Source organism: Hibiscus syriacus, unplaced genomic scaffold (assembly GCF_006381635.1).
Source record: "Hibiscus syriacus cultivar Baekdansim isolate YM2019G1 unplaced genomic scaffold, ASM638163v2 tig00111851_pilon, whole genome shotgun sequence".
NCBI lineage: Eukaryota > Viridiplantae > Streptophyta > Magnoliopsida > Malvales > Malvaceae > Hibiscus > Hibiscus syriacus.
The window spans coordinates 150,366-178,224 of record NW_024063203.1 but is presented as its reverse complement, the minus strand read 5'-3'; the positions used below and the strand labels follow the sequence as shown (position 1 = coordinate 178,224).

At 34.7% G+C, this 27,859-nt stretch overlaps 3 protein-coding genes and 2 pseudogenes across 3 annotated transcripts; 3 read left to right on the top strand and 2 right to left on the bottom strand.

The window, feature by feature from the left end:
• Positions 1 to 2,187: 2,187 nt before the first annotated feature.
• LOC120172436 lies at positions 2,188 to 3,971 on the bottom strand (annotated as a pseudogene).
• A 7,053-nt stretch (positions 3,972 to 11,024) lies between these two features.
• LOC120172405 lies at positions 11,025 to 17,108 on the top strand (annotated as a pseudogene).
• A 1,021-nt stretch (positions 17,109 to 18,129) lies between these two features.
• Positions 18,130 to 18,749, top strand: LOC120172514 (sugar transporter ERD6-like 16). Its single transcript, XM_039179961.1, has 2 exons — positions 18,130 to 18,419; positions 18,648 to 18,749. The coding sequence occupies exons 1-2, from the start codon at positions 18,240 to 18,242 to the stop codon at positions 18,747 to 18,749; spliced, it is 282 nt and encodes a 93-aa protein (XP_039035892.1). The 5' UTR covers positions 18,130 to 18,239.
• Positions 18,750 to 20,360: 1,611 nt separating this feature from the next.
• Positions 20,361 to 22,433, top strand: LOC120172513 (sugar transporter ERD6-like 16). The gene is made up of 9 exons (XM_039179960.1): positions 20,361 to 20,401; positions 20,515 to 20,546; positions 21,163 to 21,200; positions 21,291 to 21,341; positions 21,448 to 21,502; positions 21,567 to 21,622; positions 21,700 to 21,759; positions 21,879 to 21,993; positions 22,306 to 22,433. The coding sequence occupies exons 1-9, from the start codon at positions 20,361 to 20,363 to the stop codon at positions 22,371 to 22,373; spliced, it is 516 nt and encodes a 171-aa protein (XP_039035891.1). The 3' UTR covers positions 22,374 to 22,433.
• Positions 22,434 to 22,733: 300 nt separating this feature from the next.
• Positions 22,734 to 26,954, bottom strand: LOC120172440 (E3 ubiquitin-protein ligase SP1-like). Its single transcript, XM_039179892.1, has 11 exons — positions 26,780 to 26,954; positions 26,610 to 26,662; positions 25,737 to 25,861; positions 25,551 to 25,646; positions 25,229 to 25,366; positions 25,080 to 25,145; positions 24,355 to 24,467; positions 24,149 to 24,259; positions 23,927 to 23,970; positions 23,743 to 23,848; positions 22,734 to 23,141 (listed from the first exon to the last, which is right to left on the bottom strand). The coding sequence occupies exons 1-11, from the start codon at positions 26,851 to 26,853 to the stop codon at positions 23,039 to 23,041; spliced, it is 1,029 nt and encodes a 342-aa protein (XP_039035823.1). The 5' UTR covers positions 26,854 to 26,954; the 3' UTR covers positions 22,734 to 23,038.
• Positions 26,955 to 27,859: the final 905 nt, after the last annotated feature.

The window sequence follows — 27,859 nt, the reverse complement described above, 5'->3', positions numbered from 1 at the left end:
GTGAGGATTGTTATCTAATCATAACAAGTTTTAGCCGGTGACATTCTACCAAGAAAGGGTGCATCAATATAAAGTATTTACGTTTATTCTTTTCTTTTTCATGCAGCACTAACGATAATCTCTTCTCCTCTCGAAGTTATTAGAGGCGTATTGGCTGGTCATGGTATTTCTACTCTAGTAATTCATACTTAAGCATAAAGGAGTAAACACAAAACAGTCTTTCATTGATGCTACCGTTGCACAGACTCTACTACTACATTTGATAGTCCTACTGTTACATCTTTTTTATAATGTAAACTATAATTGTGAAATATTACTTATATGAACAACCATTTGACATCAGTTATCAGGACCCTTGCAAAGTTTTCACTTTTGTGTTTAGAATCATACAAAAACAAGAAGACCTAATTTTGATGGAAAAAAAATGCTAATATGCGGATGAGATGGCAAAAGCGCTTGATCTCCCTAGTCGGGTGGTGCATCGACAACGTCCTACCTGGGGTTGTTAAACTTAATTTTGATGTTGTGTTTCGATCCTCTACAAAATCTGTAGGCATTGGTGAGGTGGCTCAAAATTAGGAGGGGTGTCTTTTTCACTCTATGCTCCCTTGTCAACGTCTAATATATTTTATGTTGAGGCTAGAGTAGAGCTTCTTTAAGATATGTGCAACTTCTTGTAGATTTGGGCTTTTGACATGTGTTTGAAGGTGATTCTAGATCGATTATTAGTAAGATGGTAGTGATTGCCCGATATCCATCTGGGGTTAGTCCTATCATAATAGAGGCATAAAGTTTATTATTGATGTTCGTTACATGCTCATTCAATCATGTGGGACGGCTACTAATCACTCGATTCATTTGTTGGTGAAAGAGGGAGTCGAAGCGAGTGGAGAGCTTGTTCAGCTGTTCTTGTTGAGGAAGCCCCCTCCATATCGATTGTTCTTTATTCATATTTGCGCCAGTCTTGTTCTACTTCAAGAATATCCCTTCTCCTCATCTCACTTCCACGCATTAAAATTCTCTCTCTTTTGCTATAGTAGTAGGACCTTAATATTCTCAGGGTTTTTTGACTTCTTCCTCTGCTTTAGTATACCTTGTAGCACTAGAAAGTCTGGGAACTAAGACTACCCTAACTTCTTGTTTACCTTTTGTCTTGTTTTTAAGCAAGTAAATATAAAAATAAATAAAAAATCTTAGTGAAGTATCTGCGACCAAAGAAATCAGTTTGTTTTACTCTAGTAAAAAAAGCCTAAAAAATTAGGAAAGGAGGTACGTACATGGGTTTTCTATTTTTGGTATTTAAAAATGGTTGCTTTGCATTTACCGATTACGAAATAGCTTGGGGTGTTAAAATCTTAACTCTTTCAGTCCATGAGTGTGGAGAAGAACGAAGAAGAAGAGATTTTCTTTTAAAGTTTTCTCCTAGTCAAAAGTTTGGAAAGTCAAACAGTCAGCTTGAGTGGCCGTCTCATTTTGTAAAACAGTGTCAGATCACCATTTTAACACACAACGTCAGCATTCCGTTATTAATGTAACATATTTTATTTATATTTCTTATTGATGATTTAGGATTTATAATTTCAGACATTTAAATTTAACATGATATTTATCATAACAATAAATGTCTATGAATAATGGTACTAAAGGCTGAAATCCCATTAGAGAGAATTTTAATTTGAAATCTTAACTTCGTCCATATCCAATTAATCCCATTAGAGAGTCTTATTTGAGCCCATATCCGATTAACATTGTTTTATTAATTCAATTTAGTCAGTAAGGAATTTTACATCAGTAATTAAAATAAATTATTAAACAACAAATTTATTAGTTTCTAATTCTTTGAGAGTTAAAATAACAGAAACTAATATACTGGTCTAATTATGATTTTAGTCCCTGATTCCTTTGACTGGCAGGGGCATCCCAGTTAAGCTTTTACCTGATTCTCTTTTCTACCTGATTCTTGTGTTTAATTTAGCCCTGCATCGGCCTGTGCTGTTAACTGTTTCCAATGTGCAGCATCCCTACCAAATATAAGTTTGGATGACATTGTTACTATTGCAACATCGTCGAAGCATAGGTTTGAATGCTTCGATTTAGGGATTTCGGGTTACAAGTATATATACTAGTGATATATAAATAACTATAAGATTAAAGATGTGATGAAACAGAGTATTAGCCAAAAAAAAGTGAGAATGATAATGATATTTCTTAGCAAGATAGCTCTAATTCCTTCAATAACACAAGAAAAATAAACAAAACTTAAGAACTTCTTTCATCATGAAAATTCTAATGCAAAAGCAAAACCAAGTGATAGAGAAACGAGCTTAATTAGTTTATCTTCTTCCAGCAACCTTAATAAAGGAGAGATTACCCTGTATTTCCTGCAAGGAATGCTGTATCCTTAGCTCTTCCTCGATCGACCGCTTAAGATTTCGAATATGACCCTTCAAAGCATCTGAAGTTCGGATATCTTCGGCCCTCATTTCAATAACCTTCTTTGTCAACCCCATCAACAAACTAGAATACCTTGGCATTGTGGCATTCTTACTCAGAAACATCAATAATAATCCGAGCTCGTGCATCCAAATTGATACACATTTCAATAACTTCTTCCTTGTCACCAACTCCTCCATTACAGCAACCACATTCTCCCGATTCTTCTTATTCAAAACCGAAACCAATGCATCCTTATGCCTAAACTTCTTCAATAACTTATCATGCTCAGCCAGCTTGATCTTATTTCTCATCACTAAAATCCCCTTCGGCTGGCTTCTCACTCTGTCCTCTGTGAAAATACCTAAAATACGTAGGCCTCAAAACCTGTCGTTCAGGTTCCGATATGCTTTTGAAACCCAAAACATTTCCCCTTCCTCCACTCTCCACGTTCTCCTTCCCTGTCCTTCTCCCCGCAAATATGATCCCATTCGATGTTCCGATCACTCTAGTCCTACAATCCGGTGAAAAACCAACCGACATAAGAGGTGCAGGAAATCGCATTGAATGGGTAACCTTCATATTACCATAATCAAAAACCTTCATGTAACCATCTAAACCAACACTCAAAATCCTATCTTCCATAGATTCATCCCCACAATTTTCCTTCCTAATTCTTCCTACACAAATCGATGTAACAGTTTTATTGTGACTTTCCATCGAATGAACCATCCTCCCGCCCCCAATCAAATCCCATATCTTCACTGAATTCCCACCAGCAGTTGCAATTAACTACCCGAAGGCAAATAAATCACGTCTTCCACTGGTTTCCCATGGTTCACTTCCAAAACCGACTTTGAATTCTCAACTCTAACATCCCAAACCTTAACAGTATGATCATAAGAAACCAGTAACGAACAAATCGGAACTTACCGGACTACAATCACCGCACCGTACGTAATCCTTATGGCCCATCAAGTCCAAAACCACGCTTTCCCCAGCAACATCCCAGAATTTAACGACAGCGTCGTCACCTCCGGAGAGCAAATGGAGCTTATCGAGGACCGGGTATTAACGAACCGAACCGGGCGGCTATGAACCGGAGTCTACGAAGTGGGTCCGGGTTTTCACATCGAAGACTTTTATAAGACCGGAGAGATCAGAAGCGGCTAAGAGCAGGCCGTCGGAACGGAAGGAAAGAGAAGAAACGACGTCGGAGAAGGAGGAGATGGTGGAGGAAGGTGAAACGTCGCCGCCGGAGAGGGAGAGCGGGAGAAAGTGAAACGGAGGCCGAGTAGGCGGCGGCGAAAGGGTGGGGCGGCGAAGGGAAAAGGAAAGGGAAGATGGAGGAGACGAGGTTAGGGATTTGAGTGGATTTGAAAGAAGACCAGTATTTGGATTCTGGAGTTTGGGGCAGGGTTCTTGGCTTGGGCTTCAGCTTTGGCTTGATCAAGAAGGTTTTTGAGATCGTTGATGTCGGTTCTTCTGCTCTGATTTCTGCCATTTTCACTTTGCTGCAAAAAGGGAGGATTGTTTGTATTAGGGTTTTTTGTTATTAGGCTTTAGGGTTTTGGAACTTCGCTGTAATAAAACGATGCGCTAACACAATATAAAATACATTTGGTTAAAACATGCTCTAGATCCCTGTTCTCTCTATAAATTTAAAGATTTAGCCCTTTCACTTTTCTTCTAATAAATTTAGTCCTATCTTTTAGAATTAAAAAAAATCTCCTAAAATTAATTAAATAATCACTTTATCCCCTTTTTTGTCGAAATATTTTGGTCTCAATGTTTTATTGTAGGACAAAAACGTTCATATTTGGAAGCATTGTCCATTTGGTTCTAATTGTTTCCATGAACAAACGGAAATTTTACCCAAATTAAAAATTAAATTAAAATATTTAAAAAAAATAAAATTAATGACTAATTAATCAAATATTACAAATATTTTTATTATTATATCATTAAAATTTTAATCATACTAATCGCATAAGACAAAAACACACCTTATTAATCATACTTTGTGCTGTCTTTTTTTGGTTAGGAAAAACGGTAAATTTCATTAATCACCCAATAGTACTCCATCATTGCAAAATTAAGATCTAGGAAGGAAATCCAAACAAAAAACTATAGAGCATGGCGAGCGAGGAACAAACCTAAATGCAACATAAATAAACCCACCAATTCAACATTTTGGCTGGGCAAGGCCATAGGTGTTAATAAAAATAAATGAGTTACGATAATAATAGACGGTTTATTTTTTATTTAAATAAAAAAATAACAGTCGATGGAAGAATGATTGTTAACAAGTAATGTCTGTATTTGAAAAATCGAAAAAAAAATTATAAACCTGTGAGAATTTCAATGATCTCTAGAGGAAGAAGACTAATTTTCTTTATCTCGTTGGAGTTTATATATTGATCCCTTGTGTAGACTAATGTGAGACTTAAAATCATCATTATTATTCGTAGGTCAGTAGAGTGTAAAAACATATTTACTAAATAATAAATTCGACACCGATAAATTTTTCGAGTTTACTAGATCTGATCAAAAGTTTATGACCGAAGGACTTTCCTTATGAAAGGGTCGGTGGATGAATTATTTTTATGAGGAAGTTATATCTTTGTGTAACCCCTACAGACCGATAAGGGAATCAGATCCGATCCGGGGTGTCACATTGGGCCACCAGCGACCCACTGTAAAAATAGCGGAAAATTTAAAACTTTTAAATTACATAAAACTAATAAAATCAGTTGTCACTATTTAAAAATAAAATAGATTTCCATACTCGTATATAAATCAAAATACAATTACATGCCCCCTAATCACATGTACCATACTCTGCAACAACGCCGGAAGAACCCCCTTATTGAAGTCGATAGATGCACTGGTACAATTCTTTAACCAAAAGGTTAGTAATAGAGAGCTTCGAAAAGCTTAGTAATACAGAACTACCAGATGATGATGAACATACATAAGATAAACATACATATCCTTATTATTTCCGAACATTTATAGATTTTTATGCTGAGCAGAGATCCTACTGATATTTCAGATGGTAACGGATAATGAGCTTTCAGTTCAGACAAATATTTCGGATGATGTTCAGGAGATCAGAATAAGTTATCTAGTGTGTTCCCAAAAACCATGTAACTTTTCAGATCTTTTTAAAACACATATATATATATATACCCCCATCCCAACACATCATAATGTGTAGGTTCCCTATAACCATACACCCAACCCAACACATCATATAAGGCCCTGAGCACAAAGCCGAGGAACCTGCGAAACTTCTTCCTTCAACAATACCCCCCAATTAAAACATTTTCGTCCGTAACGGATATATCAAAATCAAAACATAAATCAGGCCAAGTATCATATCAGAAATCAGGTCAAGTAACAGATCAGAATCCAAGTCAAGTATCAGATCAGAATCCATGTCAGATATCAGATCAGAATCCATGTCAAGTATCAGATCAGAATTCAAATCGAAAATCAGATAAAATATTCATGTGAGTAGGGAACACACCAGAGTTTATGGACATTATTTAGAGGACTAGATAATCTTATAAGGCAGAGAAACACGGATCTTCAGTTTACCGATAGAATGTCGGTATTTAGGATCACTATAGGAATATTTCAATAACTCGGAATCATCAGTTATTCAGAATGTGAATTATCAGGATCATATCTTATTCGGACAGTTTTCAGAAGTTGTACGTAATCAGAAGGGTATTCAGGATCTTTTACATCTATATCAATTGAGTGGATAATCGAACAACTTAACAACGAAGATTCAGAACCTTAACAATCTATGTCGATTGATCGCATTATCGAACAACTCTTAGATGAATAGTTCCCAGAACTAATACTTATCGACTGGTCATTTCGCGTCCTTCTAGGTATTACACTTTAATACCAAAAATTCTTATCCATAGATCATCTTCGGAATCATCACTGAATATATCTCCAATGTCTTTATTTCATTTTTACTTCACTATATCATGAAATACTGACGTGTTTGATTTGTAGTTCATGATCCAGAAGAATAGTACATCGTGTATGTTCATTAACGTTTCCAGACTCATCCAAATCACTTATTAAAATCTTAGTCATTGAGGTTACTTATTTCACTTAGTAGTTAAATCCATTCCAATTACTTCAGAGTTTTCCAGATTAATTTGGACGTCTCTAAATTTCGGATACATATTGTACTTCTGTTCAGTTCGGTCTTCGTGGTGATTTGTCGAACAAATATCCAATTCTTAGTGCTTAACGCGATCTAGAGTTGAGCTGAGCTGAATAATTCCAAATTATCATCGAGCCAAACTTGAGAAGACAAACACGCATTTAAGTAATATTTATGCCGTTCAGGTACTGACATATCATTAAGGTTGACCTATGCTTATGGATTCCTGAATTAATCCAAGACATTTACTTAGAATAGGACACAAGGGTATTTTGGTAATTTTGGTATTCATTTTTATTCCATTTATTTCAGAGCTCGAAGATATCCAATCATTCTTGAGCTTGGTAGTATTCTTGGGTCATTTCATTACAGGGGTATTTTGGTCATTTTATAGATCTACGATATTTAATCTTTTCCTGTCATCCGGTCTTATTATTTAATTCAATCTTATCATTTACTTTCATTTCGAACAATTCTGACAGCAGAATACTCCCGATAAATTATTCTTCAAGTATTTACTCATTATTCGAATATTTACGGGTCAAGTGTCTTCTCAGATTTTACAAACGGAATATCAGAATTTTCTGCACTAAGTCAGGATCTTAACAATTAATCCGTACTTAACAAGTTAAGTACGAATCCCCTAAGTATTTTCTCATTCAGAGTCAACTCAGACTATTATACCTCTTAAGGGCATTTCCGTAATTTCTTAACCAGATAATTTTGATATTAGCTCTTAACGAAAATAATATAATTAGAGATCCTATGATTAATTACTTTCTTGAATACTCTCATCTTGAAACGGTTCTCTTAACAAACTTCTAGTATCATTACAAACTCTCATAGGATTAAAACCGGTTATCCATAATTTCCAAATAAACTAACATTACTTATGCACATCAATATTTTTATCAGATCAATATGTCTGAAAATCCTCTTATCTAACTTCCATATTCAAATCTTGTCTTTTTATAGCATAAGGGTATTTTCGTAATTTTACCCTACTGGAGTATTCTCTAATTTCTCATCCAAGTACCTTTAACATTTAACCTTTGATGAAATAAATTATAAGTTGCAGATACAGGGCTGATTTCTTTATCACTAATCACAAACTTGTAATTTAATCTAACAATTCCTCAATCTCTTATATTAATTATTCGATCCGTAATCAGTTACAGATTTCTACCACATCATATCGAGTGTATAAATTATTCAACTCCACCAAAGTGACCAACGTTATATTGTTCATGCATTTATCAATATAAACATGTTCCATAAAGCATAAAGATAGTAAAGTATTACCTCGATTTCGTGTAATACTGATCGACCATAAAAATTTCCATTCGAACGCCTTTGATCTTCAATTCAACTTCCAATAATTCATCAGATATATCAACATAAATTATATAAAAAACAGAGCTTAATTGCGATAAACGGATCGAATCGGGTGATAAATGAAAGACAGCTTACTGGGTTCGAATTTGGCGAAACGGACTTCGGATTCAGACGTCGAAAGTATAAAATATAACTTTTCAAAATTTGAAATTTTCGGTCAAAATCAAAGTCAACAGGTTTGACCGGCAATTTCGAGGCCTTCGGGTCTGAATTTCGAAAAACAGATTGCGGAATCGGATTTGGAACGTCGAAAAATGTTAGGATAGATATACTCGGTCAAAAACAAAGGTCGTTTAATGCCGGTCAAAGCCCGTCAAAGTTTTGGTCAACAGTGGTCGACGCCGATCAACGGGTCGGGTCGGGTCAACGGGTCGGGTAGGGCTTGACCGGCCAAATCGGTCAACTGTGCACCAAAACCTCAAACCGTCACTTTTGTCTTCCCCACGTGCAGTGGCGGCGCGTGAATAGTGCTTGATATCGAAAAATTCCCGGAAAAATTCTTAAAAATTATTTTAAGCGATTTCGAAATACTTACAAAGCTCGGTTCAAATTTTTGAACGGCGGAGAGCTCGATTTCAACAAATCGGAAGCTTTGACCGCTTCACCTCCGCACGCGCCGCTGCTGCCGAAAAGGGAGGACACCGGTGGACTCGGAACGGCACAAGGAACACGATGGTGCAGGAGGTGTCGTAAACGGATGACCCGATCGTCGTGAATCGATGAAAAACCAACTAAAATCGAGATATTACCGATGATACTTCCGACTGAAATTAATGATTCACGACGACGATTCACGATGAAGGTTTGAGGGGTTTTGTTCCTCGGTTGACAACAAATACGATGTTGGTTTCGGCTCGATCGAGGGGATGAGTAGATCGGAGTTCAAAGAGGAGTTGATGAAGAGGAAATCTGGAAAAATTTCTCCAGAAAACATACGGGAAGATTTATAATTTTCTCTAAAATAAAAATGGATAAATCATAGGTTTAGCCACTGAATTTCTTACACTTCTTAAAGCTATCTGCCAACTTTAAAATTTTGCAATTTAACCCATTGTTTCTTTCAAAATACCAAATTAAGTCCACCACTTTATAATTTCTTAATTTTAGCCCCTAAATTGGAGTGTTACACTTTGTCTCTAGAAAGAATTATATCTCTGAATAATTCAACTAACTTGCATGGTTGCAATTATACCTATTACGTTCAACACGATTAAGAATTCAATCTAGTTTTCAAAGGGATTGACCGATTGATTTTAATAATCAGACGGCTGTGACCCGGGTAAAGATTAATATTAATTGACATATCAATAATCATGAAATATAATGTGATAAATTGTTTACCTAATTCTTTAAATCAAATTAAAGGCATATCCAACATCGTAAATAAAAAATCAGTAATCAATTAATCTAAACACACTAGTTCCTTTAAATATGTTAAAGAATTTGAATCAATAATCTGTTATTAAATAAAGAAAATAGAATCCAAAGGTGTAATGGCTCCCATTTTAGAAGGTTCCAAAACTGAGTAGAGGATATATATTTTATAATCACCGTTTTTTCTTATTTTATTCAATTATTTGTATTATTTATTAAAAGTACTTTTAAAGTTCTTTTTAAGTAAAATCACCACTTTTAGATCTTAGGTTCGAGCATCAGGAATGTTGGGACGTGGGTTTTTTTAATATCAAATGATCGAGAGTTATATTTGAACATAATTATTTTATAATTATCCCAAACGAATAAAAAAAAGTAAATGTGATAACAATCCATATTTTTTCATGTTAAATGTTTTCAGCCTAAACTAAAACGTTATTTGAAAGTTGAAATTTATAAATTCTTAGTTTAGTCAAAAAATACTTTTTTAAAAAATTATCTTTTATCTTTATTTAGTCATCAATTTTTTAATAGTTTATAAACAATGTCTACAATAATTATTTAATTATTTAAAAACAAATTTGTCATATTTTATCTATTGAAAGTTATTTTTTACAATAATATTAGACACTTAAATTTAAAATTTTAAAAAATTAAATTTTAATTTAAAAATATTTAAATTTAAAATTGTATAACTATATAAATCATTACATTTTAGTAATCATATAAATTATTAAGAATATATATCAAGATTAAAAAATAATATTGTTTTAATTAATTAGATAAATATTAAATTAGATCATTATATTTCACTTATTGTATATTTTAAAATTTTAACTATATAACATATTAAAAATACATATCAATATTAAAAGAATCTACAATTTAATCAATTTAATAAAACTACAATTTCAACATATATATAATATCACAATATATAGTTAAAAACAATAATTTAAATTAATATATTTTGAATTTTATAATATAATATCTAAAAAATAAATTAGCCGACTCTATTCCCATATGTAATTGTGTAAGGGGAGGTAGGAAAGTAAGCTGACCCAAACGTCAGGTTGACACCAACTTCTGTGGAGACCTCCGGCAGTCAGAATTATGATATCTAAAACACATATTTTATTCTTTTAAAAGTAATTTTTATAATAATTTTATACAATTAAATTTTAAAGTAAAATTTCTAAAATTATTTTTCTATATCATATTTTGAAAGCAATGTCAAATTAATCATTTTAGAGTTTTTCCTTAAAAAACACCTTTATTGTTTTATTAATGAAAATAAAAATTTAAGAAAATTCCTAACAATCCCTCATGAAAAAGTAATTTCCTTTACAAAGGAGAAAAAATACATGCGAGGAACAGAAAGGAGTGACCTTTTTAAAAAAGACAAACAAACAAATTTGATATTATAAATTTTATTATATTTAATTTAGATCGAATTGAATGAAACTAAATTTTGTAATTTTATAATTATTATAATATTTAAATAAAGAATTATATTTTTAAAAATAGAATTTTTAATAACCTGTTGAAAATGATTAAACGTTAGGATTTTTAATAAAAACGGATTGACATTTATTCATTTATACAAGCACATCCCCATAACATCCTTCACGGCTTTACAGAGTCGTCTCCAATGGTCGACCTCTTCGTGGGGTCATTCAGTGTAATGCGAATGTCCTAAAGACACAGCCTTCAATTTTCACAACTCAGCTCCCCATTTCCCTTTCTTTCTTTCTTTCTTTCTTCACTGCTCCTGCTCCTCCCACCTTCCCCACTTTAATCTCTCCCACGCATTACAAAAGCCTAGATTTTTACTGTATTCAATCACTTCCAATCTTCCATTTTATATCAACAGTGATTTCATTTCTTAAACCACATCAAGAAAGTGGATGAAAAAAGAAAGAGAGACTGTCCCGAGCAAAATCTGGGTCCACCCCACCATTTGAGCAGCTACCGATCTTGGTTTTTTTTTTGCTGCGTTCGGTTAAGAGCTTTTAATGTTTTTATTGTGAGAGGAGATCCGAATTGAAGCTGTGTTAGTTGTTTGTAAAGGGATTTGTTGGGCTTTGGGAAGTAGGGATGGGTTCGAAACCGTGGTTATATCCGGCGCCGACTTACCGGACTTTGGAGACTTATTGGGATTCTGATGAGGATGCGCCTGGTCCTCGATGTGGTCACACTCTTACCGCCGTTGCTGCCACTAAAACGCATGGTCCTCGGCTTATTCTCTTCGGTGGTGCCACCGCCATCGAGGGTGGCGCTTCCTCATCTGCTCCGGGAATCAGTTAACCCCTTTCTCTCAATCTATCTCTATCCACCACTGTTTTTTTTACTTGGGATACGATTTTTGTTTTTAAACATATCATTTTTTAACCTTTTTTTTGTGTGTGTGTGTAGGATTAGCCGGTGTCACCAATTCAGTTCATTCTTACGATGTTCTTACCAGAAAGTGGACCAGGTGACTACTGCTTTTTTTTTTTGGTTATTTTTAGATCGAGCTAGAATTGTTAGCCGATCTTTTCTTTTGATTAATTTGCAGAATCAGACCAGCTGGAGAGCCGCCTTCTCCAAGGGCAGCTCATGCTGCAGCCGCCGTAGGAACAATGGTCGTGTTTCAGGTGGATAAACTGCCTAATCATTAATAAAAGTTACTACAATTATATGATTTTATGTTGTATTGCTTATTTTCTAGTTATCTGATTCATTGAGTAGGGTGGGATAGGTCCGGCTGGTCATTCTACCGATGACCTTTACGTGCTTGACCAATTATAAGTTTAAGTGGCATAGGTGAGTTTCAGTTCCTCGTTTTTTTTTTGGCTATTTCTCATTGTAAACTGCTTTTATTTTGTTATAATCTAATTATATTTTTGATTCCCTAGTTTATCATTTTTAGATGTTGTTGTTGTTGTTTCATTATAATCTGATTATTATTTCATTTGGCGGTTTGTTTGGCTAGAGTGGTTGTGCAAGGGCAGGGTCCTGGACCTCGATATGGCCATGTCATGGATTTGGTTGCCCAGAGATATCTCGTCACTGTAAGCGGAAACGATGGTACCGAAATTTCACTTTCCATCTTCAAACTATCTATCTTGCGGTGTATGGTTAATTTCAGAATGCATTGAAACTAGAAAATTTGCTATGAAGATATTGTACTGAAGCTATTTGTCTCGATCAACTTATTCACTTTGATGACCACTCTTCATTCTTCTATGGCAACATCCCCACCCCTTGTAAATCCATTTAGAAATTATTTCACTAGGTGGAACATGCCGCTCTGATATATTCAATCAGTTCCCAGATGTTCCTTGGTTCCCGATCTACTTATATCTGTGTTCAGTAAAGAACTAAAGATTTTCTTCCGTATTAAGATGACTTGTGTACATTGCATGTCTTATTATGTGGCAACTAAGATCGAGCATTGCCAATTTTGTGAATTTTCATGTTCGTCTGGTGATTTGCTCTTGTTGATGTTTGTTTCGTTGCATTGGAATCTGAGCAAAGGTTCTTTTATTTCTATATAGGAAAAAGAGTTCTTTCAGATTCCTGGGCCTTGGATACTGGCCAGAAACCATATGTATGGTTGAGGCTAAACCCCGAAGGCGATAAGCCTTGTGCTAGAATGTGAGTCTGTTTATTGTTAAGAATATACATGGCCTATTATCTGGTTTATGTTTTCATAGTTTGTGTTCTAAATATTCCAATCATTTATCCCTTTTTTATAGGTATGCAACCGCTAGTGCCCGCTCAGATGGTATGTTTTTGCTTTGTGGCGGAAGAGATGCCTCTGGGGCGGTATGATCAATTCTCATTAAATATGTACTTTATGTGTGCATTGCTGTTGTTTGCTTCACTTCTGGGGGGGAAGTGAATGTGCTCTTTTTGTTGGTTTGGACTTTTTGGCCCTTCATTTTTATTAAACATACTTGTGTTGGACCCAAACTTGTAATTGGTACTCAAACCGGAGTCCAAATAACGTAGGCTTGAGCTGTTGACGTTAAAGTTCATCCTGCACTAAGCTTTATTTATTTGTTTGTGCTTTATTTTAATATAAGTTGCAATGTTTGGGTTGTTGCCGTGAACAGCATATACCCATCTACTTTTAGACTGGATGCTACAGTTTCCTGTAATTTCTATTTTACATTAAAATATAACACACTAACAGTTTTCTGATGTGAGATGCTGTTTTTATTGATTATATATGAACTTCAACAGCCTCTATCAGATGCATTCGGGCTGCTTATGCACAGAAATGGTCAATGGGAATGGACTCTTGCACCTGGAGTTTCCTCTTCACCGAGGTACCAGCATGCTGCGGTAAGTTGATGCCACTGCTATTGCATATAGTTGTTATGAACATAAGATTCAGTTTTTATAGGCCTGCATCACTTTCTTGTTTCAAAAACAGTCGGCCTGATTTTCTTTCTACCAGGTTTTTGTTGGCGCACGGTTGCATGTTACTGGAGGTGCTTAGAGGAGGACGTGCAATAGAAGGTGAAGCAACTGTTACAGGTAAGCTTTTGCTTCTCATCTTGAAATAATTGTCTGAAGAGTGGTGTAGTGCGTATCTCAAATAAGTTTATTTCCTCTATTCGCTTTGTCTCGTAGTACTGGATACTGCTGCTGGAGTATGGTTGGACAGGAATGGGCTTGTGACTTCCTCAAAGAACACTAAGGGACATGTTGAATATGATCCATTGGAACTTATGCGCCGTTGTCGCCATGCATCTGCATCTGTTGGTGTTCGAATATATATTTATGGTGGGCTTAGAGGAGGTAAGGAAATGGTTGTGCCTGAAAATTTGAGTGCATTTCTCTCACAGATGTGTAACGGCTCTGCTCCTTGTAGCGACAATGTGTTTAGCTTGCTTTCGACTTTTTTTGTCGAAATAAAAGTTATAGTTTTGATCATCTATCTAATCCCGTGCGTCAATTCTAGCCGTGAATGCTTCCATGATTAATTATTTTATTTTCTGCAGATATGTTGTTGGATGATTTCCTAGTTGCAGAAAATTCACCATTCCAGTCTGACATGAATTCACCTATATTATCCCCCGAGAGAGCCTCTAATTTGTCCAGCCCCAGATTAACCAGCCAAACTTAAGCCCATTTGGAACATCGCCAACTTCAGATGATGGTCAAGAGTTCTCTTCATCCGCTAGCTTGAGGTCTGACTCGACGACTCTCCCTCTCTCTCTCTCATACGTGAACATTTGTGGGAGTACCGATTGATGATTAATCTTTACCTATAGCATGGACAAAAATTCTATGGAGAAACTGAGGGAGGCTTCTGCTGCTGAAGCTGAGGCGGCAAATGCCGTATGGCTAGCTGCACAGGCTGCGTCTGCTATTCCGGCAGAGGAAACATCTGTCTCTGATGACAACTCACCCGCTGCCGAAACAGCTTCAGATGCTAGTGATAATGAGGCGGATGTTCGCCTTCATCCTCGAGCTGTATGTATACTTCAAGTCGCTTGTTTGTATGGTTTTCTAATTGTCCAGCTACATAGTTCTAATGCTTTTTATTTTTTTTCCACACAGGTTGTGGTCGCCAAAGAGACAATTGGGAACCTGGGTGGGATGGTTAGACAACTATCTTTGGACCAGTTTGAAAATGAGCCGAAGGATGATTCCCTCTAATAACGACTTATCCTACCCTACCAAAAAGTTTGCTAGACAGAGGTCTCCGCAGGGCTTGCATAAAAAGGCAAGCAGAATTAGTTAGTTTTCTATTAGAAACCTTTTAAAATATTGTTTAATATCTACAATCCTTTTACAGGTCATTTCTACATTGCTTAGGCCCCGGAACTGGAAAGCTCCTGTAAATAGGAGGTTTTTCATGGATTCTTATGAAGTGGGTGAGCTCTGTTACGCTGCCGAACAGCTATTTATGCAAGACCCACGGTCCTTCAGTTAAAAGCTCCAGTAAAGTCTTTGGTGATCTTCATGGACAGTTTTGGTGATCTAATGCGGCTATTTGATGAATATGGATTTCCTTCAACTGCAGGAGATATTACGTAAGTTTACTTTTTCGTTCCATGCGAATCAGATAACTCCTTGTTATAATCGAAACTTCCTACTGTTGCTTCCTATTATGATATCACTGGTTCTGAAAGTTTTTCTTTAAAATTTATGTTTTAGGTACATCGATTATCTGTTTTTAGGAGATTATGTTGATCGAGGACAGCACAGCTTGGAGACAATTACATTGCTTCTTGCTCTTAAGGCAAGCTCCGGACTAAATGAGCCTTAAATTTGACTATGGTTGCAACCTTTGCTGTTTAATTAATTTGATTCCTTTATCTTGTTTGTTATGATCGGACAGATTGAGTATCCTGAAAGTGTTCACTTGATTCGTGGAAATCATGAGGCTGCCGACATAAATGCACTCTTTGGCTTTCGTATTGAGTGCATCGAGAGAATGGTCCGTATGCATATGTGGATTAATTATATACCTTCTCCGAGTAAAGTGTGCTCACTATTATTTATTTGTAGGGGGAGAATGATGTATGGGCATGGACGCGGTTCAATCAACTATTTAATTATCTTCCACTTGCTGCTCTTATCGAAAGAAAATCATTTGCATGCATGGTGGCATAGGAAGATCTATACATTCGGTTGAACAAATAGAGAAACTTGAGCGACCGATAACAATGGATGCAGGATCCATTATTTTGATGGACTTGCTGTGGTATGCTTTTTTCGGATCTACCCATCCAATTAAAATAAATCTTTCTATGGTTTAATTTTGGCTTGATTCGCCTATTCAGGTCTGATCCGACAGAAAATGATAGCATAGAAGGCTTGAGACCGAATGCCAGAGGTCCTGGTCTTGTCACTTTTGGGGTATGCATGTTATTGTTTTATGTGTAAATTAGTTTATTGAATGTGTCAAGGCAATCCTTTGGATCATACATTGTATTGGTTCGAATTTACTCGATGTTTCAATTACGTGATCAGAGTTTCAAACAACGCATGTTTAAGTCTCGCACGCACTTCCTCTAATCATGTCATGTTAGATTGAACTATTTTTATATACATGTGCACGAACCTACAATGATTCACGTTGCTGTATGCAGCCGGATCGAGTCACAGACTTCTGTAAGAAAAACAAGCTACAGCTTATTATAAGAGCCCATGAATGTGTAATGGACGGGTTCGAGCGATTCGCTCAGGGGCAATTGATTACTCTTTTTTCTGCTACAAACTATTGTGGTAAGTAAAATACACCGAGTACCTCCTATGGTGCAAATTTTCTGCTTCCTAATCTGTTAAGTATATATGCATCTAGGTACCGCAAACAATGCCGGAGCCATATTGGTCGTTGGTAGAGGGACTGGTTATCGTCCCAAAATTAATACATCCTTTGCCACCTCCCATTCAGTCTCCGGAAACATCGCCAGAGCGTGTTGGAGACGACACATGGATGCAGGTAATGCTTATATTGATATATAAAAACATCCCTGCCCACTGCAAGTACATGAACACGTAATATATTTCCCTCTGTACTGCAGGAACTGAACATCCAAAGACCACCAACACCAACACGTGGTCGTCCTCAACCCGACCTCGACCGGAGCTCACTTGCGTATATATGAACACAACGTTATGCATTCAAGGATTAAAACTCTGTAATTTACAAAGCTATGACGTGGAAGGACGAGGACGAGGACGGCCCCCTTTCTTATGCGCGAGGTTTGATTCTTACGTAAATTCGAATTCCAAGAAGTGTGTATCGAACCAGTCCGTGTACCCATCATTGCTCGAGGCTCGAGTAGAAGATGGAAGCAAGTGTTTGTTGTATGCATGGCTTTGGAGTTAAAGATCAGTATTTAACCAGTGACTTCAATATTATGAAGATTTTACGGGATAATTTATAGGGTTGGGTCAACTTAATTACCCCCCCCCCCAGTTTGTGCATTGTAACATTAATTATGATGCATATATGAAGTTTCCTTTTAATTTTGGATTTTAGAATTAAATTTGTCATTGCCTGTATAAACTATAAAGATGGTATTCCTCTAATTTAATTATTTTCAAGTCAATTAAATTAAGTTAAATGAATTCAATTAAATTTACCATCGCTTTAATTTTGATGTCGAGTATTCAAATTCAATATTAGAATCATAAATATGTGAACAAAGTTTCAATTTGGTACCTAAACTTCAGTACTGAACTAATACTTTTGTTTCAGTTTTGAGTAAGCTACACTTTTAGTGTCTGAACTATTATTTTTACTTCATTTTGGTACCTAATTGTTAAAAACTTAAGGATGATATTGACGTATCATTATAAGGTAATGTCACATCATTATTAAAAAATAAAAAATTACATCAGCAATTATGTTAATTTTTTAACGGTTGATACTAAATTGAAACATAAAATAAATATTATGTATGATTTTTTAAATAAAATAAAGTTTATGTACCAAAATAGAACAAAAGTAATAGTTTAGATACTAAATTTGTTGCTTACCCTAAAAAGTAGTTGAATTTTTAAATTAATTGTTGAATGAAATTCAAATTCAGGATTAATTAGATACCCAGAACTAAATTCATTAGTATCCACTAATAAGCTGCCTCTAACGATAGCGTCTTTTATCTTTGTAATTTCAATATATAAATGAAAACGAATCCGATACAGTAATTTAACTATCCTGACATTTATACTCTTATATATACATAGAAAGAGAGAGAAAGAAAGAGAGATGCCAATGCGCGTAGGACCTCTAGCAAACGAATCTGTTTTTTTTTTTTTCAGTTTGTTCGATCAAAGCATCTCCTTCAATCTCAAGTTTTTGAGTTCCTTTGATCATGGTTTAAGCTAAGAGATGGACGTGGAAAATGGCGAAAGCAGCGGGAGAAGTGAGATGGAAGAGCCATTGATTCAACATATAAATATAAAGCATGAAATTGAAGATGGCGGAGAAAGTAAGAGCAAAGGATTATTGAAGGTTGCTCTTCCAAACACTTTTGTTGCAGTTCTGAGCTCCTATGAATTTAGCATTTCTGTAAGCACCCTTCACTAATCAATCATCTTTTTTCCTAATTTTTGAGTAAATTTTAGGTTTACATAGAAATTTGAGGCTTAAGGCTTGATTGAATTTTACTTTTAAAATTCAAATTTATTTCAGAATTAAGGAAATATTTTTTAAAAACTAGATTATAATTTTATTATTTCAAGCCGAATTTAGCCGGTGAAATGAATCGACTCTTTCCTAGTTCAATTTTTTCCACAGATGGGATATTCAGCACCTGTTCAATCAGCTATCATTAAGGATCTTCGCCTATCTATATCTGAGGTTTGTGCTTTAGCTTTCAACCTTCAATCATCATTATGAATGAATTCGGATATTACATAAATGTTAGATATAACTATGTACTTAATTTTAATATATTTAATTCTTTTAAAGTTCATTTACATATTTAAAATATTTTTAAATAATTATATCTCTATGTTCAAGTCAGTGATTATGTCAAATACATACGTTGAACATAAATAGTTTAGCAAGAATCAACTTAACTTAGAGTATATATTATTTTATAATCATCTTAACTTAATATATATATATATAAAAATAATTTGAAAAACATGAATATATCTATTAAGTATTAACTCGTCTATAAGATTCGAATATTAGGCGCGGATAAGAAGTAAAACACAATTTGGCTCGAAAAAATTTTTTAAAAGAAGTTATTTGAGTGAATTTGAATAATTTTTTTTTTGTATTTTGAGTTTGAATCATGTTTGAATAATTGAAAAACCAAACTAAAACGTTGTTTTGGTTTTTAGCCGAGCAACTTATTTATTTTGTGATTTGAATCGTTAACCTTTTATAAATTATTTCTTCCCATCAATTATTCATTTTTATGCTACCATCAACACTTTATCCTTAAAATCTCATCTTTAAATTGTAATTATATGATATTTGATATATTAAATAACATTATAAATCTTTATTACTCATGTTAAAATGAATATGAAAAATATATATGTATATCATATATGTTTAGAGAGAGCCGTCTAAATTAGAACTAATCAATACTATAACATTATAAATAATTACACTTGAATTTGAACAAATATATTTAATTCGACTAAAAAAATTCAATAAAGTTTGAATGATAAACTGATACCTATAAACTCAACTCTCTCGAACATGGTGGTGCAATGATTGGTGATATCACAAGTGGGAGAATTGCAGACTCCACAGGACGAAAAGGGGTAAACCGAGGAAAATCACTATGTAAGTATAGTTATCCAATTATCATTATATTTAAAATTGATTCAGGCAATGCGAATATCTTCTGCCTTCAGCATTGCAGGATGGATAGCTATTTACTTCTCCGAGGTTTTGTTTATCGAACGAGTCAAATATCATCTTTTAAGAATGATTGTACGAAATGATCGAATTAAATTTTGAGATACGTTGGCAGGGAGCTTTACTACTTGATATTGGAAGATTCTTATGTGGATATGGAAGTGGGATGAGAATAATCGAAATCTTCACCCAAGGGATGGGGATGAGATAGTTTTATCCCCAAAGCTCAAATGGGGATGGAGATGGGGACAGAGATTGTTATATCTGAATCGTGGGGATAATCGAACTGTACTCATATGAATAATTGTGGGGATCCTCGAAAAATAATCGTAGGGATCCCCGATATTTTACAAAAATAACCGTGGGGACCCTCGATATTTGTGAGATTAAAATGTTTCCACTGTTACATCTCAAAGGAACTAAAATTGAAGTTTATATCTTTTCTCGTTTAATATACATTGATTTGTTGAGATTGAAAATGTTAAGATTGTACATATACATTGGGTGTTAGATGAATATTAATGTTTGAAACTTTCATATTATATATAGATACCAATTTGAGACAATCTGATTTATCTTACAAGTTTTAGGTATTATATTGATTTAAAAAATGTTTGTTTATTTTTTGGGATGAGGATTAACCGAAACCGGCAGGAATCCGTAAGAGATGGGTATAGGGATAAAAAATCCCCGAAACATATAATGAGGATTCCCCAAGACCGTACCCGCAAGTGTTGGGGACGAAATGAGAACCGTCCCCGCCTCGCCTTATTGTCACCCCTAGTTTCTGTGCAAGTGAAACCTTCACTTCTGCAGGTTCACCGCATTTTCTTTAGACATCTTCCGACTATGACCCTCACTTTAAATCCGCCTTTATACTTTTTGAACATTCAATTTTTTCCTCCAAACTATGATTTTTATTCTAAATTAGTCTTCAAATTTTTTTAATATTTCAATTTCATTCTTAAACTATAACCCTCATTTTAAATTAGTCCCCCCAACATTTTGAACGTTTAAATTTCATCACAGACTATCAATATATGCTAATCATATCCCATGTTAATAAAAATGCTAGGTCGAGCTATATTATTATATTTGAAAAAAAATTAGGTTAAACTATGGTGGAAACTAATTAGATACTTAGATGATTTTAGGGACGAAATTGAAAAATTCAAAAGTTTGGGATCCAATTTAGAACAAGTCTCATAACTTGGGGACAAAATTAGAATTTTCAAAAGTTTAAGGATTAATTTAAAATGAGAGTCATAAATTAATTTGGGAATAAAATTAAAATATTAAAAAATTAAAGACTAATTTAGAATGAAGGTTGTAGCTTTGGAATGTGATGCAATTAACTCTTTTATTTATATGAACCTGTTTTGATGGCTTTCACATCCTCTTTGTGAATCAAAGCAACATTTCTCTATTTCAGGCTTTTCTTATGGGAAAATTGGAAAGATAACTTTGGCCGTCTTCTGGTAGAATTCCATTCGCATACTCTTGAAGCCATTTTTATGCGTTGTAGTGGAACTAATAAATTAGTACAGATCCCTATAACAGTTTGTGGGTGCATTCTTAGTGGATAACTGTGGAAGAAAACCCCTACTGCTAGTATGTTCCCTGATGCTCATTTAGTCATTTTGGATATTCGTGTTTGATATATGTATCTAAAAATACTCATCTTAAATACATATTTTTATCCGGCATGTCTTTGCAGGTTTCAGTAGGCACGTTCTTAGGCTGCTTTATTGCAGCAATATCATTTCTAATGAAGGAGAAAAAACTACCAATCCCTCGTATTTGGTGTTTTTCATGTTAAAAAAAATATGGAAATCCAGGAACACAGCATGCTTCAACAATGGGCTCCATTGTTCGTACTATGTGGATTGCTGGTAATAGATATCATTGTAATGAATGTATCGTTAATATTTTTTCATACCAAAACAATTTGGTCATTGAATGCAATCAGATCTTCGATGGTTCATTTGCAATTGGAATGGGAGCTGCGCCTTGGCCCCTCGTGTCGGAGGTACGCACTAGGACCCCACTTTTAAAAAGAATTGGATTCGAAATCGAATATTTCCCATAAAAATCGAATATTATAAACTGTTATTAATAATCGATTCGAATTCGAATCGATTGGTGTAGATATTTCCTATAAATGTGAAGGGGCTAGTCGGGAGTCTGGTGAATCTAGAACACTGGTTTGGTGCATGGGCTGTTTCTTACACTTTCAATTTCCTCATAGATTGGAGTCCTCCAGGTACACTGATTTGCTTCATATATGTAATAATGTTTTAGAATTCATATAATATAATTTATAGCATATCAAAACTTATATGAATATAAAAATATATTTATTTTTTAGTTGCCCTCCTGGTTTCAAGGCTTTCCCTTGACTAATCCGGACCGACCCGCGTCGCACACTTAGTTTAGTGGGTGAGTCTCCCAGCAGGAATTTTCTATATGCACAAGAACTCGAACCTGAGGTCTTACTTAAGCGGAATCAAACTGCTTACCACTTGAATTACCTGGTCTAAGAAAAATCCAATGAAGTTTGGTTTGGTTGAAGCAGGTACCTTTTTTCTCTATTCCGGAGTTTGTGCGGCTTCCATCATTTTTGTGGCCAGGATTGTGCCTTAAACAAAGGGAAGAACCGTAGAAGAAATACAAGCTTCCATCAATTCTTGAACCAATTTTATTTATCCCCTTACGATAGGCAAATAATGGATCTGTGCTCTAGACGACTGTATAATAAATCAACCCAACACCAATTCAGTTGATAAATCATTGTTTTTTATGTTTAAAAATTATAATAATTAAAAATACTTTTTTGACAATTAGACACAATTTATAAATTTATATAAAATTTCGCATCACTGTAAATATAATTTTACTCGGTAGCCCTTTGAAATAAATAAAATCAAATATACTCGTATTAGACACGTACTTGGATCCGAAATTGTTTGACGAGGTGGGCTGGTTAAGCAGAAAACGTGTTTTAAGGGAGTGCACAAATTTATAAAAAAAATAAACATCCGAGTCTGTCACTAAATTACAACAATAAAAACAATTAACATTCCAAACATTTAAAAGAAATAAATATAAAATATTTACAGGCTATCAAGTAAGTTATGAACTTACAGCAAGATGGGATTTGCATAATTGGCTAAAAATAAAGATCATTTCCCAGCCGATAAACATGGCACTTATTGAAGAGGTTGTGATCACAAAACCACGACTCCCGCTGTGGTTGGGATGCTTTCCGTATGGGATCCAAATGAACCTGAATCTCGTAGGGCGAGACTTCAATGGCAGAAGACTTTTACAACCTGCTCAATACGTCTCCGGCAAAGGGGGCAGTTGGTTAAGTGCGAAGCACAGGCTGTACAACAACACATATGGCCACATCTGCAGATGATAAGCAATATCAATGAAACTTTATACAATACTAAGTTTTCATGGACAATAATTTTATGTTGTGTATCATGAAACAGAACTTCCAAAACCACGTTTGAAATGAACAATCATCAAACATTCTAGAAAAATAGAAAGGAAGAATCTATACATTACTAATACTCTCCACAAAACTAGCAATCACAAGAGGCATAATGCCTTTGGCTTGGGCTTGTAAAAGAGCAACAGGGACTTCAAGTGTTACCGCAACAAAATATAGAAATTACACATCTGTGTTAATTTTTCTTTTCTATTTTTTTTAATGTATTTGAAGGATTTGGGAGGTTACATAATATCCCCGTACCCAAATCCGGATATGCGTTGGATATGAGTACTTCAAGGAAAAAGAAAGTGTCAGGAGTAAAGTAGTCTAAGACAACTCTTAGATGATTCCAGTCACAACCCAAAAAGGGAGGGGGGTCGGAAAAAGAAGACATACATATAATGCTTTTGGAACCAGCACTGGCACATTTCAATTAGATCTTAGTACTGACTACTGAAGGCTTTTTGATAGCTTTATATGCATTAATTAAGAAAATGTAACTACTGGACTTACTGAATGAAAACAGCATTGTACTCATGTTCGAGGCATATTACACATAGATTTGGCATTATGCAGTCTCTCTTGGTTTCTTCTCCATTTTCAGCTTTCAAAGTTGGATCTACAGATATTATTGTCATATCCCAACATCTTACACAGATAAAATCATAACAATAACCATCATTAGACAGTGTATTACCTTCAGTATCTGGCCCTGATCTCTTAGCTGCAGCAGCAAGAACCCTGAATGAACAAAGTTTTATGATTCAGTTTGTTATTACAGAAAATAACAAGAGCAGATGCTTGTAACTACATGCCTCTTAAACAGGGGGAATACAATTAAATGTTAGCTGTTCTATATGTTGGTCAGTTCATATTCAAGTGTTTTTCAACAAGTACTACAAGCACTAATCAAGCATACCTTCGCTGCAATTCCCGTCGGCGTCTTCTCTCCAAAATATAACGGATTGCATGCTTAGTTATTAGGAAGACACCAAATATGGTGAGTCCACACGAAGCATACTTGTACAATCTGATAAAATAGAGCTGTTACCTTCATTGTTTGAAACAATCATCGAAACTTGTAAACATGTGAAAAAGATGTCCCAAGTATTGAATATTTACAACCTTGCCCACTTCCCGAGGTTGGAAATGAGTTGATCAATAGATTTGGGGGACACATAAAAAGGCCCTTTATGGGGTTTCTGAATACGAATTGTTCCGATGTCATCCTTGACAGCCTACCACATATAGGAGAGATAAAATGAGAAATGGTAAATAAACCAACAATATAACCTCAATACAAATGATGAACTCAAAAACAGCAGACTAAAACATCTAGGCAGAGCAAAAACTATGGCCTTGACTAAGTCTTCTGGGCCAAAGATCAAAGTCAAATACTAGCTCCAGGTGTGTTTCATACTGATTCCATTCAAACTATGATCAAACAGCTTCAGCAATGAGCTTTTAATGTTTTAAGATAAGATTTTACTGTCCAACCCACATTGAAACATTGTCTTCTACTCATATAGGATCATATATGAATCAGGGTGGACCACATTAAAATAAAACTCAAGTACCCGCAAGTTCATTGTGGTGTTTTTTTGGGAGGTTCGGTGTGGTGGTCTTGGGGGGGGACTTGATTTTTACCATGCATAAGATACTTTAATACAAATTATATCAAAGAATTTCAACTTCAAAACCTTGGCAGGGAAAAAAGCTGAATGCACCAAGTATATTAACTAGCACAACATTGCAATTTCATAATATTTATACATTTTTTGAACATTGGAATCTGCATTGATATTCTTGCATCATCAGAAACTAAAAGCAGAAGTTGATCCAGAACATACCTCACCCACAACGGTCAAGGAAGTACCAATGGGAAGCACACGCTCAATTCTCTTGACTCCAAGCATCTGAAAACAAAATTGACCATCGAATAAGCTTAGTCCAACTGCAAGTGTTACAATAAATGGACACAAGACTAGAAAAAAAATACCTTGAGACCTTGAAGATAGTCTAACGTTCCACGTACAATTGATCTGCCTGAATCTTCAAACACTTCACTTCCAACAGTTAGTGCAAAACCTGCTGCACTACGAGCACCAACTACATAGGCACGTCCAGTCCCATCATCCTATAATTAATAATTTAAAGATATTTTCAGCAAATGAGCTACATTAACAACTTTAATTCTTATTCAACAAAAACAATTCCTTCAAGTGTGATTTCAAACAACCACCACCTAAGGAACCCAGAAATCATAAACAATTTCAGCAATAATACTCAAACTAAAATGAAGAAGAGAAACATGTTCTAACCAGGTACCATGGAACTTCTTTGCTCATAGAAAGCATCAAAGCAGAATCTTGAATCCAAGAACCAGCATCATTGTGCTTTAGAAAATGTTGTTCAGCCTGAAGATATATGAACAAGAATATCATATGCAACCAGGATAAAAGGATAAAAGAAAAAAAATTAATGCTCTTTTACTTAAAAAAAATTACCGTTTCCTCTACTATAACACCTCTTAATTTGCTATGCTCACAATTAATTGGTGTCTCAGAACCCACTCTTCCAGAGATTGTGACTATTAAAGGAATCATTTTACTTTCAATATCAAGCAATTGAGCTGAAAGGTGAAAGAAACATGGTATTATTAAGACAAACATCTTGTCGAATAGAAATGATGGGAACTAATCAAACCCGTCTCTAATTAGGTCTGTCACCTAACATTAATTTTATGATGAACATCTTTAGAGCCATTACAAGTGAAAATGCCTATAAATCTCACACCACCGATCAAATACATGTGTCCAATAACCATTTTTCATTAGTTAATGTTTAAGGTGATGGGATGCTTTCTATGATTCTTGAACTTGGGGATTGAATTTGAATATGGAATTAATCTAAAATGAATTTCCTCAGTTTCCCAAAATTTTTTCCAACATTTATAGGATCATAATCCCATATACCCATGTCCAAATATGTGCCGAACATGGATGCCTTTAAAGAATTGAAGAGTAGACATGACATATGATGTTTCCAATCTTATCAGAATTTTTAACACGAAATAATGAAAGTCAAACTGATACTCAAGCAACCTGCAGGCAAATCAAATATCAAAGACAGACCGTGAACTACATGAATACCCAGGATGTTCCAAGTTAACTAAATAAGAAAATAATCAACAAATTCTTAAATGGTCGATAATAAAGCAGAACCAATCCGAGAGATTGATAGTATGCAAATTAGAAAATTGGAAAACTTAAACTAAAGTCCAATTTCTTTGCCTACTTCTCACATTTCCTTCTAAAAGTGATCAAAACACAAGAAATCAAACAATCACATAAAACGTAGAAGGAGAATTGGCTACACACCCAATTCTTTAAGCTGATTGACCCGAGTAACCGTCTTGAGAATCTGTGCATCCCTGTTCCATCATTTAAGCACGGAAATGGTTAAAACATTTTTTTCTGAAAAATCCGTCAAATACATTGATAAATAACAATGAAATTAGCGTTACTGATACAGTTGAAGAAGAGATAACCTGCCACTGCTGATCCCAAGAAGGTAAAGAGCAGCTGCACTCAAGCAGCAAGTGATGCCACCCCATGGAACCATCTTAAAACGGAAACTCAAAATGATACCCTAATTTTCTATCATAAATCAGCAACAGATTTCAGAGGAATTGACAACAAAAAGAATAGGAAAAAATATCATCAAATGCTTAAAATAACGAAAACTGAAACAATACCCAGTAAACTAAAATAAAAATAGCTAAATTTATTGGAAAAAATTAGAGAAAGTAAATCTGAAGGATGGCTAAAAGATTGGGGAAAGGAAAGGTCGAAGGCGCAAGGAAATTAATAAGGTTATAAATTATTATTTATTTATTTATTTATAAATTAATATATATATATATATATATTGGGTGTTGGACGCGGGAGAAAGAGACGGAATTAGATGCGAGAAGTCGGATGGCAAAAAAAAATTCGAATTCCCGGGAAAATCGAAAATTGAATTAAACGAGATAGGAAAAAATCGTTTATGTTAAACGGGGATGGGGACGGGGACGGTAATTTCTGTCCCGATTACCCGATATCCGACCCGATACTCGATCCGATAAATATTAAAAATAATTATTATATATAATATTAATAAATTTAATTTAAATTAAAAATATATATATAATATTTATATATTTAATTTAAATATATATATATACCAACCCGATACCCGTTTAAATAACCGTTTATGTTAAACAGGGATACCCGTTTCCCTACGGTTTTCCTCATTATCCGATGGGAATCCCCGTTTAAATCCCGCGGTTTTTTAAGCGGAGATGAGAATAGATTTTTTAAACGAGAACGGAGACGGGGGACCAATACTCGACCCGAACCCCCATTGTCATCCCTAGCGAGAAGTGGAGAACGACTAGTCAGTGGCGAAGGGAAGAACACGCAAGTTTATGATTGCAAGACCCTGTTCCTATCTTTTATATTTTAATAAAAAATATCTAAATTTTTAAAAATTTAAAAATTTTAGGAACGATCATTTATTCATTTTGATTGTTATTAATTTATTGTTAATATGGATGAATTTATTATTTAAAGTGAATTTTGTGAAA

What these genes read in the sequence shown, in the direction of transcription:
- LOC120172513 (XM_039179960.1), top strand. Translation starts at nt 20,361, where the DNA reads ATGAGGATTAACCGAAACCGGCAGGAATCCGTAAGAGATGG. An exon ending in CAGGAATCCGTAAGAGATGG is followed by an intron (nt 20,402 to 20,514) that starts GTATAGGGATAA and finishes TGTCACCCCTAG; the next exon opens with TTTCTGTGCAAGTGAAACCT. An exon ending in AGCAATATCATTTCTAATGA is followed by an intron (nt 21,503 to 21,566) that starts AGGAGAAAAAAC and finishes ATATGGAAATCC; the next exon opens with AGGAACACAGCATGCTTCAA.
- LOC120172514 (XM_039179961.1), top strand. Translation starts at nt 18,240, where the DNA reads ATGGACGTGGAAAATGGCGAAAGCAGCGGGAGAAGTGAGATGGAAGAG. An exon ending in CCTATGAATTTAGCATTTCT is followed by an intron (nt 18,420 to 18,647) that starts GTAAGCACCCTT and finishes TTTTTTCCACAG; the next exon opens with ATGGGATATTCAGCACCTGT.
- LOC120172440 (XM_039179892.1), bottom strand. Translation starts at nt 26,853, where the DNA reads ATGGTTCCATGGGGTGGCATCACTTGCTGCTTGAGTGCAGCTGCTCTT. An exon ending in CCTTGACCGTTGTGGGTGAG is followed by an intron (nt 24,468 to 25,079) that starts GTATGTTCTGGA and finishes TATATGTGGTAG; the next exon opens with GCTGTCAAGGATGACATCGG. An exon ending in AACCTCGGGAAGTGGGCAAG is followed by an intron (nt 24,260 to 24,354) that starts GTTGTAAATATT and finishes CTATTTTATCAG; the next exon opens with ATTGTACAAGTATGCTTCGT.